General features: G+C 50.2%; 2 protein-coding genes across 3 annotated transcripts in view; both read left to right on the top strand.

The window, feature by feature from the left end:
• Positions 1-2907, top strand: part of ABCC5 (ATP binding cassette subfamily C member 5) — a 96476-nt gene extending 93569 nt beyond the window's left edge. For both annotated transcript variants that reach the window (XM_030822888.1, XM_030822889.1), the window contains one exon: positions 1430-2907. In XM_030822888.1, the coding sequence (XP_030678748.1) occupies positions 1430-1531 (102 nt within the window). In that variant the 3' untranslated portion in view covers positions 1532-2907. The remainder of the gene's footprint in view (positions 1-1429) is intronic.
• A 4145-nt stretch (positions 2908-7052) lies between these two features.
• LOC101177578 (cytochrome P450 2C8-like) lies at positions 7053-23441 on the top strand. Its single transcript, XM_012510584.2, is given in 8 exon segments — positions 7053-7140; positions 7573-7640; positions 13645-13908; positions 14174-14347; positions 14779-14920; positions 16000-16187; positions 22985-23126; positions 23224-23441. Coding segments are annotated over 8 exon segments (1284 nt in total).
• The last annotated feature ends 133 nt before the right edge of the window (positions 23442-23574 follow it).

The raw sequence follows: 23574 nt of genomic DNA, 5'->3' as shown, positions 1-23574 counted from the left end.
GCTGGAAATTCTTTCTTAAGGACACAAATTGAGACCCCTTTCTTTCGATGGGTGGCTTGATGTTTTGGATTGGGGAGCCCATTCACTCTTTATGAGGGACTCTATCCTTCTCTTCCCTTAATTTTTTTTCTTGCTAATTAAAATTTCCTTGTAATTTTAGGAAAGAGCCTCTGCCACAGGAGGTGGGTTCTGCCAGCGTATCATTCAGGGTTCTGCTGCCACATGATTTTCCGTGGCTACATAGAAGTCCATCATAGGAATGGCCACTTGACTAAGTCACTCCCTGACTTCCTTTTTTTTCCCTGACAACTAGACATTCTGAGCTCTTCCATTTCCCTCTATAAGGTTAGATCAGCTTGCATAACAAAATGGCATTTGTCTGGTGTGCCCTTGACTTGAGCTGCAACTTCTCTCCCCTGCAGTTTATTTATTTTATTTTGTTTATTTATTTATTTATTTATGTATTTATTTTTTTGAGACTGAGTTTCGCTCTTGTTGCCCAGGCTGGAGTGCAATGGCACGATCTCTGCTCACCGCAACCTCTGCCTCCCAGGTTCAAGCGATTCTCCTGCCTGAGACTCCCCAATAGCTGGGATTACAGGCATGCACCACCACACCCAGCTAATTTTTGTATTTTTACTAGAGACAGGGTTTCACCATGTTGGTCAGGCTGGTCTCGAACTCCTGACCTCAGGTGATCTGCCTGCCTCGGCCTCCCAAAGTGCTGGGATTACAGGCATGAGCCACCGCACCCAGCCTGTTGTTTGTTTGTTTGTTTGTTTGTTTGTTTGTTTATTTATTTTGAGGCAGAGTCTCGCTCTGTCGCCCAGCCTGGCATGCAGTGGTGCAATCTTGGCTCACTGCAACCTCCACCTCCTGGGTTCGAGCGATTCTTCTGCCTCAGCCTCCCAAGTCACTGGGATAGTAGGCACCCGCCAACCATGCCCAGCTAATATTTTTGTATATTTAGTAGAGACAGGGCTTCACCATGTTGGCCAGGCTGGTCTTGAACTCCTGACCTCAGGCAGTCTGCCCGCCTCAGCCTCCCAAAGTGTTGAGATTACAGGCGTGAGCCACCATCCTCCTGCAGTTTATAGACCTGGTTGGTTGGTTCCTTCACTCCCAAGGCTGAAGGGATTTGGATTTATGTGAAGGAGGTCTGGAAGTCGTTTTTTTTTTTTTGCTATGAGCATACTTCATTAGGCAAAACTGCATACTACAAAAATGCTGGAAGTCATGTTCTCTGTCATTTCCCTTACTTCCTGGATAGTTGAAAATAAAAAAATAAGGGGGGAGGTGCACGCAGGGCTAGTTGAATTGTCCCCAGATTCTACCCTCAGGGGGCACTGGCACTTACTGAGCAGTGGATCCTCTGAATCACCCTGCATGACCCAGAGCTGCGTCCTGACGGCGTCTCCTTCTTTTGCAGGTGGTGGAGTTTGACACCCCATCGGTCCTTCTGTCCAACGACAGTTCCCGATTCTATGCCATGTTTGCTGCTGCAGAGAACAAGGTCGCTGTCAAGGGCTGACTCCTCCCTGTTGACGAAGTCTCTTTTCTTTAGAGCATTGCCATTCCCTGCCTGGGGCGGGCCCCTCATCGCGTCCTCCTACCGAAACCTTGCCTTTCTCGATTTTATCTTTCGCACAGCAGTTCTGGATTGGCTTGTGTGTTTCACTTTTAGGGAGAGTCATATTTTGATTATTGTATTTATTCCATATTCATGTAAACAAAATTTAGTTTTTGTTCTTAATTGCACTCTAAAAGGTTCAGGGAACCGTTATTATAATTGTATCAGAGGCCTATAATGAAGCTTTATACGTGTAGCTATATCTATATATAATTCTGTACATAGCCTATATTTACAGTGAAAATGTAAGCTGTTTATTTTATATTAAAATAAGCACTGTGCTAATAACAGTGCATATTCCTTTCTATCATTTTTGTACAGTTTGCTGTACTAGAGATCTGGTTTTGCTATTAGACTGTAGGAAGGGTAGCATTTCATTCTTCTCTAGCTGGTGGTTTCACGGTGCCAGGTTTTCTGGGTGTCCGAAGGAAGACATGTGGCAATAGTGGGCCCTCCGACAGCCCCCTCTGCTGCCTCCCCACGGCCACTCCAGGGGTGGGTGGAGACGGGTGGGCGGCTGGAGACCATGCAGAGCGCCGTGAGTTCTCAGGGCTCCTGCCTTCTGTCCTGGTGTCACTTACTGTTTCTGTCAGGAGAGCAGCGGGGCGAAGCCCAGGCCCCTTTTCACTCCCTCCATCAGGAATGGGAATCACAGAGACATTCCTCCGAGCCAGGGAGTTTCTTTCCTGCCTTCTTCTTTTTGCTGTTGTTTCTAAACAAGAATCAGTCTATCCACAGAGAGTCCCACTGCCTCAGGTTCCTATGGCTGGCCACTGCACAGAGCTCTCCAGCTCCAAGACCTGTTGGTTCCAAGCCCTGGAGCCAACTGCTGCTTTTTGAGGTGGCACTTTTTCATTTGCCTATTCCCACACCTCCACAGTTCAGTGGCAGGGCTCAGGATTTCGTGGGTCTGTTTTCCTTTCTCACCGCAGTTGTCGCACAGTCTCTCTCTCTCTCTCTCTCTCTCTCCCCCGAAAGTCTGCAACTTTAAGCAGCTCTTGCTAATCAGTGTCTCACACTGGCGTAGAAGTTTTTGTACTGTAAAGAGACCTACCTCAGGTTGCTGGTTGCTGTGTGGTTTGGTGTGTTCCCGCAAACCCCCTTTGTGCTGTGGGGCTGGTAGCTCAGGTGGGCGTGGTCACTGCTGTCATCAGTTGAATGGTCAGCGTTGCATGTCGTGACCAACTAGACATTCTGTCGCCTTAGCATGTTTGCTGAACACCTTGTGGAAGCAAAAATCTGAAAATGTGAATAAAATTATTTTGGATTTTGTAAAACTCTTCGTGTATCAAACAATTCTCTGGGAAGGGAGTGAGATATTCTTGAATGGCTTTGGGACCTGCATTTCCAGCAATGGAGTTGCATCTGGGAAGGACTGGTAGCAAAGCTGGTTGGTTGCAAGGGCCATGGGGCCCTGAACGCCTGGAATCATCTCTGTGGGCCTTAGTCCCGCTGCCTGTGTTCCTGGGCATGGTCCCCAAATAAAGCTCCTTGGCTGCCCATAAGAGGGTGGGGAGTGGAAAGGTGAGTGGTTGTGGTGAGGTGGGTGGTCGTGGTGAGATGTATTTAAAATGAATAGTTTATCGAGGATTCTTAGCAATTCAAACAATATAATTACCCTTTCAGCCAATTCATTCAGATTCACCCATTGAAAATTAGTAACTCCGTCTCTACTAAAAATACAAAAATTAGCCTGGCATGGTGGCGGGCACCTACAGTCCCAGCTACTCAGGAGGCTGAGGCAGGAGAATCACTTGAACTCGGAGGTGGAGGCTGCAGTGAGCTGTGATCGCGCCATTGCACACCTGCCTGGGCGACAGAGTGAGACTCCGTCTCAAAAAAAAAAAAAAAAAAAGCAAAGGGTACTCATTCTAAAGTTGCTGACTCTATTGTGTTGAATGCAGCCAAGAAAGCTTTTAAACTGGTATTAGTTCGCTGGCCATCAGTAGAAATTATACTAATTTTTCTAAAGTACCTGTGCTGTCGTGAGAACCCAGGGGCTTGACTCTAAAGTTAAAAATTTAGTTCCTAGGGGGTCACATTTCAAGCGCTCAGTAGCTGTATGCGGCCTGTACAACATAGTAATGTACAACGTAGTAATGTACAGTGCAGATATAGGACGTGTCTATCATTGCAGGAAGTTCTGTTGGGCAGCTCCAATCTAAACGGTAACCACTTTTACTGAGGCACTAAATTTATCTTCCAAGAAGGTAACAAAGTCAGCAGAATGAGACCCTTCAAACTGCTGGGATTACAGGCGTGAGCCACTGTGCCCAGCCTAAATTGGATTTTTAAAAGCAATTTCCATATTGCCATTTTGTGCTTTCCCAGCTCATAATTCTCTGTTGCCAAGTAGAGTAGGTTAACAGCTGTAAGAAACAAGCCCAGACTTTCAGCAGTTTACCACAGTAACCAAAGTCCTGTAGCAAAGCAGTGTGGTCTGTGGAGGGGTGGAAGGAAGGTTCTGCCCATGCGTTCAGGAACCCAGGCTCCCTCCCTCCCGGTCACCCTGCAAACCTCTAGATTTGAGCTTCTCCGCTGGATCCATGTTGAGCAGAAAGTGTTATGAACCAGGCCTGAAAACAGGAGACATTTCTTCTGTACTCATTTTCTTGGCTAGAACTCAGGGGCACCTGTAGGCTAAGCACTGTACTAGGTACTTTTAGCATGGCCTTACTTGATTTTCTCAACCACTTTACAAGGTAGCTATAATTAAGCACATTTTGCTGATGAGGAAATCTCATGAAGATTTAACTTGTCTCAAGCCAATATCCAGTATGAAGTGAATCACACAAAATTCAAACCCAAACAGCCTGCTCCCAGAGTTCAGGCTGTTCCTCATCTCATGACCTGAGCTTCAATTTCATCAGCAAATTCAATTTCATCAAATGCATGTGCTAGATCAGATGGCCTCTAAGATTTCTTCCAGCTCTAACTCCATGACTAGCGTGAGTCTGTAACTAGGACCTGGAAAACCTGGATCCCGCTCACCTCATTTGGGACGCGGCTCTAGAACTCTGCCTCTTCCTCTTTGCTTCCACTAGGGAGGTGGTGTGTACTGGGAGCGGATTTCCTCTTTTCCTGGAATCTTTTCTGTGTCCTGTTTCTTTCTGCCTGTGGCCTGAATTCAGCATTCTTCCTTGGCTCAGGCAAGCTCCCTTCTACTCGCTCAGGTGGACTCAGCTTAGGAGGAGTAAGCTGGCTGCTGTCCAAGTGAGAACCATCAGAGCTAGCACTTGGTCTCCCGCAGACCTGGCACAGCCCTGTTCCCAAAAGGGAGCTCCATACCCAGCTAGGACGGGCCAGCGCCAGGCAGTTAGGACCGTGGGCACACACCTGTTGGGGCAGAGACACTGACGTTGCCTGGAATGGTTGGTTCACCGGGCTAGGGGCTGAGGGAGACTTCTCTGACTCATTTTTTTGTGTCGTTGATAAAGAATCTGGTGGGCTGCAGTCCTGGGGCCATTCTGACCACTGGGAGAAAAAAGGTGCCATGAGGCCCACTCTAGGAGTCTCCCCCTCATGTCATTCCCATGGGCCTCTGAGAGTGGCCTGCCCTCCGGGAACTTTAGCTCCCCACTTCTCCTTCCAGACTTACTGATCCAACCGCCTCTTCCTTCAGCCTCCCAATACCTGGACTCCAGCTCCCTTGGGCTCTTTTCCCAAAAACTATTTATTAAACATTCACTAGGTCTCATACCTTCTGCTGGGCACAGGAGACCAGAAACAGACACAGGGAGATTATCGTCCAAAGGAGAAGAGAAACTTTAAGTAACTTGCTCACTTTTTCTCACCCTTTCTCCTCCTCTGAGTTTCTCGGTCGTGACCTAGGAGTCCAGGGATGGCACCTGGCCAGTCCTGCCCTGGGTCATTCAGACACCCTTTCTCTCTTGTCCTTGGTAGTCCCTACCTCCGATCTCCCTTCTTTACCTAGGATGTGGTAAGATCTAAAGGTCCACTGTAATAAGGATGTGGGCCCGGGGCTGGTAGTTTCTGGGCCCTGGGCAAGTCCTCCAGCCACAGGAGTCCTCAGGCACCAGACTCTCCGGACTAGCCCACCATGCTGCCTTGCAGCACCAAAGGCATGAAGTCATCAACAGAAGGGTTTTGCTAGAGCAGCCTCTGTGTATATTTTCTCTGGGATCCTGTCAGCTGATAAAAAATACAGGGGCTGGATCCCAGCCACCTACCATTTGATGTAATCGCTGGCATTCATACTTAGATAATAAGCAAAACAATGTTTGACTAAGAGAGGTGACACCTTGGGAACATACATGCCATCCCGCCATGCCTACGTATGATCAGGTTCTACCCTTCAATCCCCAGCCGAGCCATGTTGTACCCGGAGAAAGACTACCACTCCTTCAGTTTCAGTACCCTTGGCGAGTCCTGGAGTCACTCTCGGAAATGGGCACATGAAGAAAGCTGCTACTTCATCTTCCATAAAATCTCTGTTGGCAGGCCGGGTGCGGTGGCTCACACCTGTAACCCAGCACTTTGGGAAGCCAAGGCGGGCAGATCATGAGGTCAGGAGTTCGAGACCAGCCTGGCCAACATGGTGAAACCCTGTCTCTACTAAAAATACAAAAATTAGCCAGGCATGGTCGCAGGCACCTGTAATCCCAGCTATTCGGGAGGCTGAGGCAGGAGAACCACTTGAAACCGGAAAATAGAGGTTGCAGTGAGCTGATTGCGCCACTGACTCCAGCCTGGGCAACAAGAATGAAACTCTGTCTCAAAAAAAAAAAAACTCTCTGTTGGCAGTTGTGTCCACACAAGAAATCCCTTTCAGAATCTGATCTCGGGAAAATTCTCTGCTTCTCGGTGAGGATTCTGGAACACATTATTTCCTCCTTCTTATTTTAGCCGACAGGAAGCTCAGGGCCCTGTGTGTTTATCTCAGCTCGTTTCCCTCATCCTTCATAACATTTTGATCTTTCCTTTTGACCGTCTTGAATATTGCTTATTTATTTATTTATTGAAATGGAGTCTCGCTCTGTCACCCAGGCTGGAGTGCAGTGGCACGATCTCAGCTCACTGCAAACTCCGCCTCCTGGGTTCAAGCAATTCTGCCTCAGCCTCCCTTGTAGCTGGGATTACAGGCGTGTGCCACCACGCCTGGCTAATTTCTGTATTTTCAGTAGAGATGGGATTTCGCCATGTTGGCCAGGCTGGTCTCGAACTCCTGACCTCAGGTGATCCACCTGCCTCAGCCTCCCAAAGTGCTGGGATTACAGGCATGAGTCACCGTGCCCAGCCTTGAATATTTTTAATATTTTAAATAATAGCTGCCATGAATCATTCCCGGATAAGATTAACATCCTGGGAACAATAAAGACATCATTCTGGTTGGATAGCTAATTCTACTGCCCTTGATGGGGTGCAGATGTGGGTGTGTGTGTTGGGGGCAGGGACGGGGAGGATGTTGACTGCCCTTTGCCACACTCTTCGGACACGAAGCCTCTCCCTGTGCCCTGAGATCATCCTGGCCGGAGCACAGCACGGCAGTGGTGAGTCCCACTGCCCTGCTCCCCTTACTCAAAGCTGGGCTTGAAGGAAAGCAGCTCCCCATGGGAACTCCACTGGAACACTCGGCAAAATTCTAGATGCTGAGTTCATTGCAAGCTGTCAGGCAACACGTCATCCTTTCTTCATCTACGAAACCTGGGGATGTGCAGAACCACTGGTCATAGAGTCACACCAAGAGTGAAAGAAGGAACTATTGATAATAAAATACGCAAAGCAGGGCTATGTCCTCTAGCACTGGCCCGTGCCCTGGCTTGCCTGGATGTGGTCCCTGAGTCTGCCCCTCCTTCAGTTACAGGATTCCTGGGTCTCCCAGCCCTCCCCAGAAATAGCTCCTGTCCTTTGGGGACTTCACATAATGTCTAGAGGCAGGCAGGCCCCCTGTATTTGTTCCCATTCACTCCCATGGGCACTAGGGCACATTGGACAAGTTAAACACAACCGCAAGAAATGGAATTCTCCTTCTGTGTTCAGGTGTATGGAGGTAACTGTGCGGGTCTCTTCTGCCTCATTCTCATTCCTTCCATCTCTAGTGGTCTCTGTAGCTCCTTATTTTTATCTCCTCCCTTTCCTAGTCAGGGAGAAGTAGGGGGTTGGGCCTACCTTGCTGGAGTGGCAGTGTGGGGTGGAGCAACTTCCAGGCACTGAGCGTGGAGTGGGTACTGGGTTTGGGTCGCTCTAGAAGGGGAAAGGGGTGTCCTTTTGTTCTGAGATGTATCCACAGGAGGGGGTGTTGTGGGATCTACAGTGAGGGTCAGTCTGCTATGGGAAACGGCCCCTGCCTGGGCACAGGCCCGTGGCTAAAGCTGTCAATCCAGCATTCCTTAGCCACTGTTTCTCCAAGGGCCATGGAAGGGGCTCTCCCCTGGATGGGGTCTGCAGACAGACAAGGGAGGAGAAGAAAGAGTACACCAGCTCTGAGGCCCTGGGGGCAGCCTCAGGCAGGAAGCACACGCCAGGCCTGGGGGCAGCCTGAGCCACATGGAGGCCTCTGAGGCCAGGCCGGAACCTCTGGAAGTGTGACTAGCTCTGGTTCCTCATGTGTGTGTTCTCTTAGCCTATAGGAACCTTCCTCATGAGAATGCCAGCCTGTTGCAGCTGGGAGGCAGCTGTGGAAAGAGAGCACTGAACTTGGAGACTGAAGGCCTGGGTAGAATTGTGGCCGCCCTCCCACTTGAACAAATCACTCCACCTGCTGAGCCTTGCCTTCATCTGCGAGGGGATGAAGCCTTCACATAACAGCCTTCACTGTTGTGGAGGGGATAGATTTAGAAATTTGGTGTGGAAATACCTCATACAGGGAAGGGGCGCAGCTGCGTCATCTGTCATCTTAGTTGAATTGTTTTTGTTTTGTTTTGAGACGAAGTCTCATTCTGTCACCCAGGCTGGAGTGCAGTGGCGTGATCTCGGCTCACTGCAACCTCCGCCTACCAGGTTCAAGCGATTCTCCTGCCTCAGCCTCCCGAGTAGCTGGGATTACAGGCACCCATCACACCCAGCTAATTTTTGTGTTTTCAGTAGAGATGGGGTTTCACCATGTTGGCCAGGCTGGTCTCGAACTCCTGATCTCAGGTGATCCACCTACCTCAGCCTTCCAAAGTGTTGGGATTACAGGCGTGAGCCACTGCGCCTGGCCTGAGTTGTTCTTGGAGTAACAGAGGAGCAGAGGCTGAGTGTTGTCCATTCTTGGCCTAGAATTCAAACAAGGAAACAGAGAGGCCCATGGACTGGGGGGCAGGCATGGCTGGAATCATAGGGATACCACTGAGGGGGAAGGTGCAACTTGGACAGGGGCTGCCACAGGGTCAGCCACTCTGCACTGGGGACTCCTGTGAGAGGGACCGTGTGGCCCACCTCCACCTGCTCACTGAGGAGGCCGCAGCTCACAATCAGACACGGAGGGCCTTGGCTGGGCGATGGAGGGGCCGGTCACCCAGGGCCTCTGCTCCAAATCTGTGTTCCTGTGGCCTGCCACCCTAGAATCTGCTCGCACCCTGGCCCATTGTGCTGGGTAGTCTCTGTTCCCAGTACCATGTCCCAGCCTTAGCTGCCAGCATGCAGCACCCTTGGGCACAGAGGGAGGGTAGGAAGTTTGTCAAAGTTCAACACACTTGGAAATGTTGAGCAGGCAAATCTCCTTTTGGGATGATAAACTTTAAGAAACAGCTACAGGACGGGTGCAGTGGCTCACGCCTGTAAACCCAAAGAAAGTGAGAACTGGCGCCTGCCCTTGAACTGCTCATGCTGTGTAATCAAGGTGGGGCGAACGCAGTGATAACAGAGCAAATCTCAGCCCAGAACAAAGCTGTGGGAGACGGTTGGTGTGTTTGGAGGTAGTAGAGATTGGCGGAGTAGCTAGTGAAGCTTTCAGAGGCCTGCAGTCTCTTCAGCAATATTTTGAGGAGGGAGGAATGTGATTTGTTGGAAACAAATCACATTCCCAACTTTCCCAACCAGGGGTTTGTGGAAATTGCAGCAGTATTACTATCTGCACAAGTATAGTACGAATAGCACTTCCATAGCACAATCCATAGCACTTTCACGCCACACCAGCTCAGCTTATCCCCCAACAGCCCTGTGGGGTAAGCATTGTTATCATCACATCAACCTGAGATAAGGTAGGTAGAAATTCTAGAGATGGAGATGCAGGGGTGAGGTGCTCTGAGCAGAGGGAACTGCATACGCTTGTTAACAATCTCTCCAACCAGACAGGGGCTCCAGGCCTCTGATAGCTCTGTCCCTTGACTTTTTAAAAATTTAGTAAAATAGATGCAACATAAATTTTACCATTTTAACCATTTTTAAATGAACAGTTCAGTGGGATTAAGTACCTTCGCATCATTGTGCTATCATCATGACCATCCATCTCCAGAACACTTTTTCATCTTTCCAAACTGAAACTCTGTACCCACTGAACGCTGTCCCTTGACTCTCTAAGCCTCAAGTGGAAATAGGTCTCCATCCTGACTGGCATTATGCCTACGGATTCCCTAACACACCTTTGCAAACAGTCTTTTTTTTTTTTTTTTTTTTTTGAGCTGGAGTCTCGCTTTGTCACCCAGGTGGGAGTGCAGTGGCACAATCTCAGCTCACTGCAACCTCTGCCTCCCAGGTTCAAGCGATTCTCCTGCCTCAGCCTCCTGAGTAGATGGGATTACAGGCACACACGGACCTGGCTAATTTTTTGTATTTTTAGTAGAGACGGGGTTTCACCATGTTGGCCAGGCTGGTCTCGATCGCCTGACCTCGTGATCTGCCCACCTCCACCTCCCAAAGTGCTGAGATTACAGGCATGAGCCACTGCACCAGGCCTGCAGTCTCTTAATTAAACTAGCCTCAATGTACCCAACCGGACTGTGACATCTTTCTCTTGCTGGGCACTGGTACAGTAGCTCTATGAGGCGATTTGCTAAAATGATCTTATCTCCATTGTACAAATAAGAAGCTGAGGCAAGAGGAAGCTAAATAATTGCCCAAGGTCACAAAACCAGTAAGAGGTAGAACTGGGATTTAAACTCCAGCAGTCTGGTTCCAAGATAGTTGAAACCTAAGAGAAGGCTACATAGTTGAATATGGTGGTGCCGCTGTAGTCCCAGAGACTCAGGGGGCTGTGGCACGAGGATTGGCTGAGCCCAGGAATTTGAGGTTACAGTGAGCTATGATCATGCCACTGCACTGCAGCCTGGGTGACACAGTGAGACACTGCTGAAAGAAAGAAAGAATGGGGGGGGGGGAGAGAAAGAAAAAGAGAAAAGAGGAAAGAAGAAGAAAGAAAGAAAGAAAGAAAGAAAGAAAGAAAGAAAGAAAGAAAGAAGAAAGAAAGAAAGAAAGGGAAAGAAAGAGAGAGAGAGAGAGAGAAAGAAAGAAAGAGAGAGAGAAAGAAAGAAAAAGAAAAAGAAAGAAAAAGAAAGAAAAGGAAAGAAAGAAAGAAAAAAAAGAAAGGAAGGAAGGAAGAAAGAAAGAAAGAAGAAAGAGAGAGAAAGAAAAGAAAGAAAGAAAGAAAAGAAAGAAAAAAGAAAAGAGAAAGAAAGGAAAGAAAGAACAGGAGAGAGAGAGAGAGAAAGAGAGGAAAGAGGAAGAGAGAAGGAGAGAAAGAAAGAAAACAAAGGAGAAAGAAAGAAAACAAAGGAGAAAGAAAGAGGCCAGTCATGGTGGCTCACACCTGTAATCCCAGCACTTTGGGAGGCTGAGGTGGGCGGATCAGGAGTTCAAAACCAGCCTGGCCAACATGGTGAAACTCCATGTCTATTAAAACTACAAAAATTAGCTGGGTGTGGTGGTGGGAACCAGTAATCCCAGCTACTTGGTACTCGAGAGGCTGAGGCAGGAGAAAGAACCGAGAAAGAGAGAGAGAGAGGAGAGAGAAAGAGAGAGAGAGAGAGAGGGCAGAGGGGGCGAGGGGAGAGAGAGACAGAGAGAAGGCTACAGAGAAACATGGGGATTCAGCGCAAGCTGAAGAGACCTCAGGAAGGCTGCTGCACGTCTGGGCGGAGGAGAGCAGGAGTAGGAGCCCAGCCTCAGGCGTGTTGAGACGGAGGAGCACGTCCTGATGGGAGACACTGCCACTGTCTCCCATGTGGCCCAATGCTAGCGGCTGCCTGCCCCTGGTCCCTCCCTGAGCTGAGCCATGCAGTCAGCTGACCCTGCCACGAAGAGGCTGAGAGGAGCCTCACCAGGGATGAGCTCTGAGGGCCAGAGGTGAGGATGATGCTGATATAGGAGTGAAGGTGTCCCAACCTGTCCCAGGCCACAGCCCTGCCACCTTGGTGAGTGGCATGGCCCGGGTGTGACTGGTGTGACCAAATGGATTTACTCCACTGGGGAAGGGCTCCTGGGTTTGCCTCCCTCCACGACGCTGCCTGGGAGCACCAGCATAAAAGCAAGGCCAGGCGCCTGGGAGAGCGGGGAGAGAGTGGTGGCCAGGGTGTGTCAGAGCCTCGGGACCGAGAAGCAAAAGTGAGGAGAGGAGACACAGGACCAAGGAGATGCTCTCCCTGCTCAGTGGGCTGGCTTTACTGGCCGTCTCCTTCCTGCTCCTGAAACTTGGCACCTTCTGCTGGGACAGGAGCTGTCTTCCTCCTGGCCCACTCCCCTTCCCCATCCTTGGAAACCTGTGGCAGCTATGCTTTCAGCTGCACCCAGAGACACTGCTCCAGGTAGGAAGCCTGTGCTCAAGCTGGAGGCCCTAACGGGGTGGACAGATGAACCCCTCCTCTCGCGCAGACCAGCGGCACTGGAGACAGAAAGAAGGAACAGAGGTCAGACACGTGTGGGGTGAATCCTGGTCTTACCATTCATTAGCTGGGAGGCTTTGAGCCTGTTTCCTCACCTGTCAAATGCAGGGTGGTAGGGGGATTGCAAAAATTGTGGACTTTGTGCAGAATCTAAGAAGTCTAATCTAAGAAATTCTGAGTGCAGAAGTCCACTGCCAATGGAACAGGATGGCGAAAACCGCTGAACAGAACTCGGCTCCAGGAGAGCACTGTGTGTGGCTGGAAGCAGTTTTCTGAAAAGCCACTTGAGATGGGAGTTGTGGGGAATGGGACCCCCACAAGGGCACATTCAAGTGACGTTACTCAAGAAATCTCTGCACAAAGCCACCGCCAGGGTAGCTGGAGCCTCACCTGAAGGGCGCTGTTGGATTGAGTGGGTGGGGCTGGGGTGCTGCTGAGAATGATGGCAGGCGGGACACTGTCTTTCCTAAGGCCATGCTCAGCCCTCTTCTTAATCACACTCAACAAATTTTTTAAAAACATCTGGTTGGCGCTATCAGACAATTAAGATCCTCAGGCTTCCCATGCAATGGAAAGAGCACTGTACTGAGAGTCAGGAGACCTGGGTTCAAGGTCCTCATCTTTTACTGTCTTTTTTGGTCTGTTTTTTGGGGGGTTTGTTTGTTTGTTGTTTTGTTTTGAAATGGAGTCTTACTCTGTTGCCCAGGCTAAAGTACAATGGCACAATCTCAGCTCACCGCAAACTCCGCCTCCCGGGTTCAAGCGATTCTCCTGCCTCAGCCTCCCGAGTAGCTGGGATTACAGATGTGTACCACCAAGCCCTGTTAATTTTTGTACTTTTAGTAGAGACGGGGTTTCACCATGTTGGCCAGGCTGATCTCAAACTCCTGACCTCAGGTGATCCACCCGCCTTGGCCTCCCAAGTGCTGGGATTACAGGCGTGAGCCACTGCGCCCAGTCTGGCCTCTGTTTTTTTTTAACTCATGAAATGGAAAAGAGCCTACCTGCACACTCACACTGAGGGTGGACTCAAGTAACATATGTAAAGCCCACGTGGGACACCAAGCCCTTGAGAAACTGGTTATTTAATATCATCTGTAAAACGGGTAGAACATTCCCACCACCCAGGATTAATGGGCCCTGACTATTCCAAGTGCAGGGGGGACCTGTGACCCGGGGCTTGGCTTGCCTGGGGAACGGGGCTGGAGGCGCTCTGAGAAGCTGCTCCTACAGTGTCACCCCGTCTCTCCACAGCTGGCACAGAGTGTGTTCACCGTGTGCGTGGGCGCGATCCCCGTCGTGGTGCTGAGTGGCTTCCGGGCAGTGAAGGAAGCGCTGGTCTCCAACTCGGAGCAGTTCTCTGGCAGGCCCCTCACCCCGCTCTTCCAGGACCTGTTTGGAGAACGAGGCAGGGCTGCCCCTCCTGCTGGGGAGGGGGAGGCGGCTAGATGGTCACTATACTCAGGGAGTCGTGGCTGGCTCAGAGCTGTTAACAGAGAGGGGACTGCCAGGACCTGTGTGAGGGGTGGGGGTGGTACGACAAGGAACCAGCTCTGGGGGTTGAAAGACCTGGATTCAAGTCTCAACCCAAGTCCTGGCCAGCTCTGTGACCCCGGACGAGTCGGCCTCACTCTGGCCCTCAGCGGGCTCCTGTGTAGATGCGGATGATGATGGCTCTATATCCTGAGAGTGTGGGGAGGGGATTAAGTGGCCAAAATACCTGAGAGTGCCCACTCATAGGCTGGCTCCTGAGTAGGCCCTGGGTGGGCCTCTCTCTCCACAGCTGTATGACGTGTTTCCCTGGGCCCTCCGCCACCTCCCAGGACCCCACCAGGAGATATTTAGGTACCAAGAGGTCGTGCAGAGCTTCATCTGCCAGGAGATCACCAGGCACAAACTCAGGGCACCAGAGGCCTCCAAGGACTTCATCAGCTGCTGCCTGGCCCAGATCTCCAAGGTGAGCCTGGAACAGCTGCTCAGGAAAGGAGGGGCCATCTTTTTGGGCTGCACCTCGTTTCTGAGCACCTCATTTCTAAGCCATGGTCTCAGTTTCTCATCTTTGGCTCATCTGCAAGCTTCCAAATCACCCTGAAAGTTTGAGTTAAAACAGGGTTTTCCTCCCTACCTTTTCCCAGGGCAGGGCTGGCTTCTGCAGACATGGGTAGGATGGGAAGCAGAAGACCTGGCTGGTATCAGGGACAGAACGCCAGGGCAGCCCCTGATCAACATCAATGTAGTCCTGAGAATCAGGCCCTCTTGAGGAGTTGAAACCTCAAGTTCTGGCCACACAGTTCTCAGATCAGGCTTCAAGGAAACCCCAGGGCTCTGTCAGGATAGAACTTTAGACCTGGAGCTGCGCCCCCCGCTCACCCATCCCCCACTCGCCAGGCCATGGATGACCCTGTCTCCACATTCGACGAGGAGAACCTGGTCCAGGTGGTGATCAGCCTGTCTCTGGGAGGCACCGACACCACAGCCACCACCCTGCGCCGGGCACTCATCCACATGATCCAGCATGGAGCTGCCCAGGGTGAGAGGCCCTTGGTCACACTCTGGCTGACTGTCCATGCGTGGGGCTCCTGGGCCACGGGCGTTGCCTCCATCACTCTCCTTGCTCTGTGGCGCCAGGGGTGGGTCCTGCTCTCGCCGCTGTGGTACAGGAAGTGTTCGTGGCTTCGAGTCAGACAGAAGGGGCTTCATTTCCCACCCTGCTGCTTACTGTGTAATGCTGGGCGAGTCATTCCACCTCTCAGACCCAGTGTACAATGGCCAACACTATTCTACTTATTCAGTGTTGATTCAGCACCTACTAAGTGCCAGGCCCCGTGCTGATGTCCACCTCAAGATCACAACTGTGGAGGGGAAAATGCAGCTGGATTTCTCTCAAGGACAAACTGATTATGACCTGAATGCAAATCTGGTGCCACAAGTTTCGTGACCTTGGGCAAAAGTACCTGTCCTGTTAGAGCCTCAGTTTCTCCATCTGTAAAATGGAGACAACAGTCCCTCCTCCATAATAATGCTTTTTCTTTAGATGGTATCTCACTCTGTCACCCAGGCTGGAGGGCAGTGGTGCGCTCTTGGCTCACTGCAACCTCTGCCTCCTGGGTTCAAGTGATTCTCCTGCCTCAGCCTCCTGAGTAGCCAGAATTACAGGCACACCACCATAAGCAGCTAATTTTTGTGTGTTTTTAGTAGAGATGGGGTTTCACTATGTTGGCCAGGCTGGTCTCAAACTTCTGACCTCAGGTGATCCACCTACCTTGGCCTCCCAAAGCGTTGGGATTACAGGTGTGAGCCACTGCCCCCCGCCATAATGCTCTTTATATGGAGCACCTGACACATAGCAGGTTCTCAAATCAGGGTGCTCTCTCTTCCCTCCAGTGCCCCCTGGAGGAGTAAACCCTGCAAAACCTTGTTCATAAGAAGCAAGCTCTGCCCCAGAGAAGGGTCTGCTCCTGTGAGACCAGGGGTGGCAGGGTGGTTTGGGGTGACCTAAGGGCCGCAAGCCTCGGCAGCAGTGTCCTGGGTGGGGACGGAGGCGGTGAGGGAGGATGGGGAGGCCAGGGCACAGGCACCCTCCCCAGACCCACACTGAGCCGCCTGCAGAGAGGGTGTAGCCAGAGCTGGACGAGGTGCTGGGCACTGCCCCGGTTGTCTGCTGTGAAGACCGCAAGCGACTGCCTTACATCCGTGCTGTCCGCCATGAGGTGCAGCGCCTCAGCAGCGTCGTGGCTGTGGGTGCCGTGCACCTGTGTGTGACCTCCACTCGTGTGTGCAGCTATCCCATGAGCAAGGTAGGTGGCCCTACGCGGCCCTACACCCAACCCAGTGCCTGCAGAAAGCATCCTTCCTGCCTAGCACAGCCATCTGCTATAGCTTCTGCCAACCTGCCAGCTATCAGTCACTTAATCTCTCTCTCTCTCTCTGTGGCATTTGGGATGGGGGTTATGATTATAAAAGAATGTAGCCAGGTGCCATGGCTTATGCCTACAATCCCAGCATTTTGAGAGGCTGAGGTGGGAGGATTACTTGAGCCTAGGAGTTCAAGATCAGCCTGGGCAACATGGCAAGACCCCATCTCTATAAAACATAAAAAAAAATTAGCCAGGCATGGTGGCGCACACCTGTAGTCCCAGATACTTGGGAGGCTAAGGCAGGAGGATCGCTTGAGCCCAGGAGGTTGAGGCTGCAGTGAGCCATAATTGCACCACTGCACTCTGTCCTGAGTGACAGAGTGAGACTCTGTCTCAAAAAAAAATGTATAATATAAAGAATGTACTCACTGAGGGATAATTTTTAAAGTTCTCCATTGTTCAGAGATAACCCTTGCAGACATGATAATCCACCACTTTCCAATCTTTTTTTGCACCATAGTTCACATAGTTTCAATTCTGCTGAATATATCATTCTGAATCCTTCATTGCACTTAATATTCGGATTCTTCTATAGCAATGGTTCTCAAACTTCCAGGTACATCAGAATCACCTGGAGGGCTTGTGAAAGCAGACATTGCTGGACTCTTCCTCCAGACATTATCTGTCTAGGGTGGGCTGAGAATTTGCCTTTCTAACAAGCTCCCAGGTGGTGCTGATGTGTGAGTCCCGGGACCACGCTTTGAAAACCACTGCTCTACATCATTCTGTTTTTTGTTGTTTTGTTTTTGTTGTTGTTTTTTTGAAACAGAGTCTTGTTCTGTCTCCCAGGCTGGAGTGCAGTGGTGTGATCTCGCCTCACTGAAACACCCATCTCCCAGGTTCAAGCAATTCTCCTGCCTCAGCCTCCCACATAGCTGGGACTACAGGTGTGCCACCATGCCTGGCTAATTTTTTTTGTGTGTGTGTATTTTTAGTAAAGACGGGGTTTCACCATGTTGGCCAGGCTGGTCTCAAATTCCTGACCTCAGGTGATCGCCCACCTAGGCCTCCCAAAGTGCTGGGATTGCAGGTGTGAACCACCGCGCTGGGCCTCTACATCATTCTTAATGGCTGCATAACGTTCCACCAAATGGATGTTTTGCAATATTAACCCTTGTTGGTGAACATTTAGGCCATTTGCAATTTATGTGCCTTAGGCTTGATCTGCATTTTGTATTATCTCCTTAAAACTGGTTTCTAGCAGAAATGCCTTTCTTGCTTCTTTCATTTTATAGCAAGGTTAAGAGAACAAGTGCCAAATAAGGAGAGAGGAAGAAAGTTATAAAAATAAGTCAAATCAAGAACAGTTGCCACATATGTACATAAAACTCGAGTCTGAATTTCATTGCAGTGAAGGGAAAAAAGGAAATCTCGATTAATTGTGAGTTATTATGTAATAAAAGGAAGCCTGCCTGTATCGGGAAAGCTTTGGCTTCTCACATGCCTGTAAGTTATGACAAGGATCATCATTCACAATATTCTTTGTGGGCCAGTGGACCATGTAGTGGGCAGTGCTTTAAGCAGGAGTTTTTAAAAGATGCAGAAATATTCTTCAAGATGGCAGCTGCTTCTTATCTCAATTCCTTTTAAGAGATAAAATTCCTTTCATTCCTACAGGCAGCCAAAATAACACAGTTATTTTGAAGTTTATATAAATAATTATTTATTTTTAACCTCTATTCTTTTTTTTTTCTTTTTTTTTTGAGACGGAGTCTTGCTCTGTCACCCAGGCTGGAGTGCAGTGGCTCAATCTCAGCTCACTGCAGCCTCCGCCTCCCAGGTTCAAGCTATTCTGCCTCAGTCTCCCGAGTAGCTGGGATGACAGGTGTGTGCCACCACACCCGGCTAATTTTTGTATTTTTTAGTAGAGATAGGGTTTCACCATGTTGGCCAGGCTCGTCTAGGACTCCTGACCTCAAGTGATCTGCCTGCCTTGGCCTCCCAAAGTGCTGGGATTACAGGTGTGAGCCACGTGTCCAGCCAATATTTATTTATTTTTGAGACAAGAGTCTTGCTCTGTCGCCCAGGCTGGAGTGCATTGGCACGATCATGGCTCATCACAGCCTCTACCTCCCAGCTCAATCGATCTTCCCACCTCACCCTCCCGAGTAGCTAGGACTACAGGCATGAGCCCCCATGCCTGGCTAATTTTCGTAGTTTTTGTTGTTGTTTTGTTTTTTGTAGAGATGCAGTTTCACCATGTTGCCCAGGTGGGTCTTGAGCACAGTTGAAGATGATAGCTCTCTGGTGATCCAGCTTGAGACAGCTTTCCGAGCAGATTTTTGACGTGAGCTGGACAATAACATGATGACACCTGCTCTTTGCCCCGGCTTGCTGTGTGCTGAGGGCTTTGTGCCCACAGCGTCATTCGGTACAATGGTGCTCTGTATTGTTGACGGAGCCTTGCAGATCCTAGATGACAGATGTTGAATTACTTACCTATCTTACTGTGTAACAAATTACCCCAAAACTTAGTGGCTTAGAACAACAGCATGTATCATTTCACAGTTTCTGAGGGTTAGGAAAATGGGTGCGGCTCAGCTGGATGCCTCTGACTCAAGGTCTCTCATGAGGTTACCATCAAGTTGTCGTTGGGGCTGCAGTGTCACCTGAAGACTCCTCTAGGGGAGGCTCCACTTCAAGCTCACTTACACAGAGGTCTTCAGGACCCGGTTGCTCATGAACTGTTGGCTGAGACCTTCAGTTCCTTGACACATGGGCCTCTGCATAGGGTAGCTCAAAACATGGCAGCTGACCCCCATCAGAGAGAGCAAGCAAGAGGGCACCCAAAATAGAAGCAACGGTCTTTTTGTAACCTAATCTTAGATGTGATATCCCATTGCTTTTGCCATATTCTTTTTTTTTTTTTTTTTTGAGACAGAATCTTGCTCTGTCACCCCAGGCTGGAGTGCAGTGGTGCAATCTCAGCTCAGTGCAACCTCCGCCTCCTGGGCTCAAGCAATTCTCCTGCCTCAGCCTCCCGAGTAGCTGGGATTACAGGCATGTGCCACCACGCCTGGCTAATTTTTGTATATTTTAGTAGAGATGGAGTTTACCATGTTGGCCAGGCTGGTCTTGAACTCCTGACCTCAAGTGATCAGCCTGCCTCAGCCTCCCAAAGTGCTGGGGTTACGGGTGTGAGCCACCACACCCGGCTGCTTTTGCCATATTCTGTTTGTTGGGTTTGTTGTTGTTGTTGTTGTTTGAGACAGTGTCGCCCTCTGTTGCATGGGTTGGAGTGAAGTGACACAATAATGGCTCACTGCAGCCTCGACCTCCCAGGCTTGGGTGATCCTCCCACCTCAGCTGCCTGAGTAGCTGGAACTACAGGCACCACATTGTGCCACCACAATGGGCTAATTTTTAAATTTTTGGTAGAGATGGGGTTTCACCATGTTGCCTAGGTTGGTCTCAAATTCCTGGGCTCAAGTGGTCCTCCCACCTTGGCCTTCCAGAGTGCTGGGATTCCGTGCATGATCTACTGCATCTGGCCCATTTTCTATTTGTTTTAAGTGAGCTACTAAATCCATCCTATCCTCAAGGGGAGGGGATTACACAAAAGTGTGTATCCTGGGAGTCAAGGCTCACTGGGGTAACATACCAACATGTGTAGGTGTGAGGTTGCCATTTTAATGAAAATGAAACAGACTGACTCATCTTGGTGCCCTGGTGCAGGGTGATACCCCTGTACATAGAGGTGGTGGCAGGAGCCCTGAGACTTTCCTTGGAAAGGAGCTTTGGCTCTGCCCTGAGTACTGCCCTGGAGTACAGTGGTGTGATCTCAGCTCACTGCAGCCTCCACCTCTGGGGCTCAAGCAATTCTCCCACCTCATCCTCCCAAGTAGCTGGTATTACAGGCATGTGCCACCACGTCCAGCTAATTTTTATTATTTTTAATTTTTTTTTATTTTTAGTAAAGACGGGGTTTCACCAGGTTGGCCAGACTGGTCTTGAACTCCTGACCTCAAGTAATCCGCCTGCCTATGCCTCTCAAAGTGCTGGGATTACAGGCATGAGCCACCATGCCCGGCCCCATTATTAACTTATTATTAATTTGCCCAGACTTGAGGTTCCCTCCTCCACACATTTTTTTCTTCACAGCAGCCCTGTCCTTCGGACTCTTTGTTGCTGTTTCTTTTCCATAGATAGAGAAACTTCAGCGTAGGGAGCATAAGAAACTGCCCAAACACAGCTGGTAAGTGACTTAGCTGAGTTTCAAATGCATGTCCCTGTGACTCTAAAGTGTTTTCTTTTCCTACCATACGCCCTGCTGTTTGTATTTATATGAAAATGCCACTCTAGGTGAGTGAACCAATGTGTTCAGTGGAGAAGTTTTACACTGTCGTTCTGTCCTTGGCAGAAATTGGCCCGCAAGTTTATAGGTTTGTCAAGAGTCTCCGGGAAAGTGGATAGGACCAGGGCATCAGGTCATCTTGCTGCTGGCATGGCAGGAGGACCCAGGCCCAGGTTGTCTAGAAGCTGTGCCAACTTAAGTTAAAAAGAGGGGGCCAGGGTACCGCTCTGTGTTATGCCGTTTGGGATTAGAAATTTCCTTATTAAGAGCTCATTCCTGCCAATTTGATTCTAGGACTTGTTCTGTGATAAAGGCTCCAGGGGCCCATTAACGAGCTGAAATCAATATTGAGCTTTTACAACTTGGGCGAGCGATGTCTGCTGAAAGTGGAATCAAAGCTTGACAGTAGATCATTAAATGTTACAGATATTACTAAATTGTTCCTAACCATTTCATCAGTTAAGTGATCGTGACAACAGCAATAGTCTCCGATATGATGGTTGTACTTCCAGCCTGTCTCTCTTCTCAGACATTCTATTTGATTGTGAATTCCAAACTGCCATTTACTGGGCAGAAGCTGGCACAGCGACCTCAGGAGGTACCCAGCAGGTAGATGGTTCTACAGTCTGGGGAAGTGGAGGGCGGTTGGTGGGCGGGGGGGCTGTCCTTTTTGCATACTGGATAGGCTGTGCTCTGAACCTGTTCCATGAGCTGAGATCCCCCTTTGCAAGGAGGCCAGAACATCACCCAAAAAAGGACACAAATAATTCTGGAGGGAAAAGAGCATATTGCTAGGAGCCTCCTCCTCTGAAGGTGATCAGTAAGAACTGTTGCAATGCAGAGGGTTACTTAATCCCAGGTAGAGAAAATGGGGGAATTCCCATGACTAGAATTGGGAAATCTATAGCTCACTCAGGCAGCGGCAAGAACACAGGCCTCCTCAGCACCTCCGCTTAAAGCCACAGAGTCAGCAAGTCTGGCTGCCCCATTGGTACACGTGGCTAGGATGAGGCACCTTGCCTAAGCCTACCGTACTGCAACAACGGCAAAAAAGAACCATTTCCCCTGAAAACAATTTCTGCATTCTGTTTTTTTTTTTTAGACGGAATCTTGCTCTGTTGCCCAGGCTGGAGTGCAGAGGCATGATCTTGGCTCACTACAACCTCTGCCTCCTGGGTTCAAGTCTCCTGGGCTCAAGTGATTCTCCTGCCTCAGCCTCCTGAGTAGCTGGGATTATAGGCATGTACCACCACGCCTGACTAATTTTTGTATTTTTAGTAGAGATGGGGTTTTGCCATATTGGCCAGGCTGGTCTCAAACTCCTGACCTCAAGCGATCTGCCCTCACTGGCCTCCCAAAGTGCTGGGATTACAGGCGTGAGCCACCGGGACCAGCCAACACTTGCTCCATTTCTGCATTCTTTATTGGTTTCTGTTTGGAATGCAGGCTTCAAACTCGCTGAGCTTTTTTTTTTTTTTTTTTTTTTTAATTTCAAGCTTTTTTTTTAGTCAAAATCAAGAATTCTGTAGTCAGCCCTCTGGTCTCTACAGGGGTAGCTGGTTTAATTTTGTGGTATTTGGTAAATGAGCCCTGGGGTATGAGGCCTTCCCCGGAATCCCAGAGCTGAGTGTTCTAGGGCCGGGGACCATAACTGACCCCATCCTGGCTCCACTTTGGCCTCCTTATGCTGTTTCCGGTCAGCCCAGGGTCCACATGGTAAGGAGTAGATGTTACCCTGCTCCCATCTGCTTGGTCTGATTCTCTTTCTAATCGCTCACTCCTCCTTTGAGATAGAGTGAGGGCTGGGGTGAGGGTGAGAGGGAAGATTTGGGTTTGGGGGAAGGTGAGGGTTGGGGTTAGGTGGAAGGTTAGAGTTGGGCTTATGGTTCATGTTTTCCTCTCCCCAGCCCTAAAGAGTGAAGCTTTCTGTCTCCTTTCTGTCTTTCCATCACACAGTTCCTCTTTCTCTGCCTGTTTGCCATTCCATTTCTCCTCGCTCTGTCTCTTCCTCTAACACCCATGCGCGCACACACCCTCTGCCCCCGTGTGTGTCGTCCTGGGCTGTCCTTGGCCCCTTCCAGACACGCCCCCAGCTGTTGGCCTTCTCTGTAGGAGGCAATGGCTTCCTGTCCCTAAACGTGGCTGGGAGTCTTCAGGACAAAGCTGGGCAGTCCTTAGCCAGGAGGGTGTCCTGCTCCACTCCTTCACTGATGTGAGCCTGGAGGAAGGGCAGCCTGAGGGCCGGCTGCTGAGTCTCCTCGAGGCCCCTGGACTACTCCCACCAGCACACTGGGTATTCTCCAAGCTCACTGTGGCTCAGTGTCAGGGCTGGGTACTGGGTACCATCTGAGGCTCCCTGAGCCACACCAGCATCTCTCTGCAGGGCACCATCATCTTACCCAACCTGGCCTCTGTGCTCTACGACCCTGAGTGCTGGGAGACCCCTCGACAGTTCAACCCTGGCCACTTCTCGGACAAGGATGGAAACTTTGTGGCCAATGAGGCCTTCCTGCCATTCTCTACAGGTACTAGGCACAGAGCTGGATCCTGGGTGGTGGGTGAGGCTGTGGTGGGACAGACACAGGGACAGCTGCCACCTCTGACTTTCCTCTCTGTTTCCAGGGCATCGTGTGTACCCAGGGGACCAGCTGGCTCGAATGGAGCTCTTCCTGATGTTTGCCACCTTCCTCAGGGCCTTTCGGTTCCAACTGCCAGAAGGGAGCCTGGGGCTCAAGCTGGAGTACATCTTTGGGGGCACTTTACAACCCCAGCCCCAGGAGATCTGCGCGGTGCCCTGCCTGAGCAGCCCCAGCCCTGGTCCTAGGGAGGATGGCCTGTAGCCCCTGGGGGTCTGGAGGCCTGTCCCCCATGAAATCCTTCCTCAGTCTCTTTTGGTTCCTGCAAAGTTAGAGAAGAGGAGGACCAGGGGTTCATGCAGCTCAGCTGCTCGTGGTTGCCCCTAACACAAGCTCT

Source organism: Nomascus leucogenys, chromosome 11 (genome assembly GCF_006542625.1).
Source record: "Nomascus leucogenys isolate Asia chromosome 11, Asia_NLE_v1, whole genome shotgun sequence".
Classification (NCBI taxonomy): domain Eukaryota; kingdom Metazoa; phylum Chordata; class Mammalia; order Primates; family Hylobatidae; genus Nomascus; species Nomascus leucogenys.
Note: the sequence above shows the minus strand (reverse complement) of the source record. Positions and strands in the feature narration are given on the sequence as shown.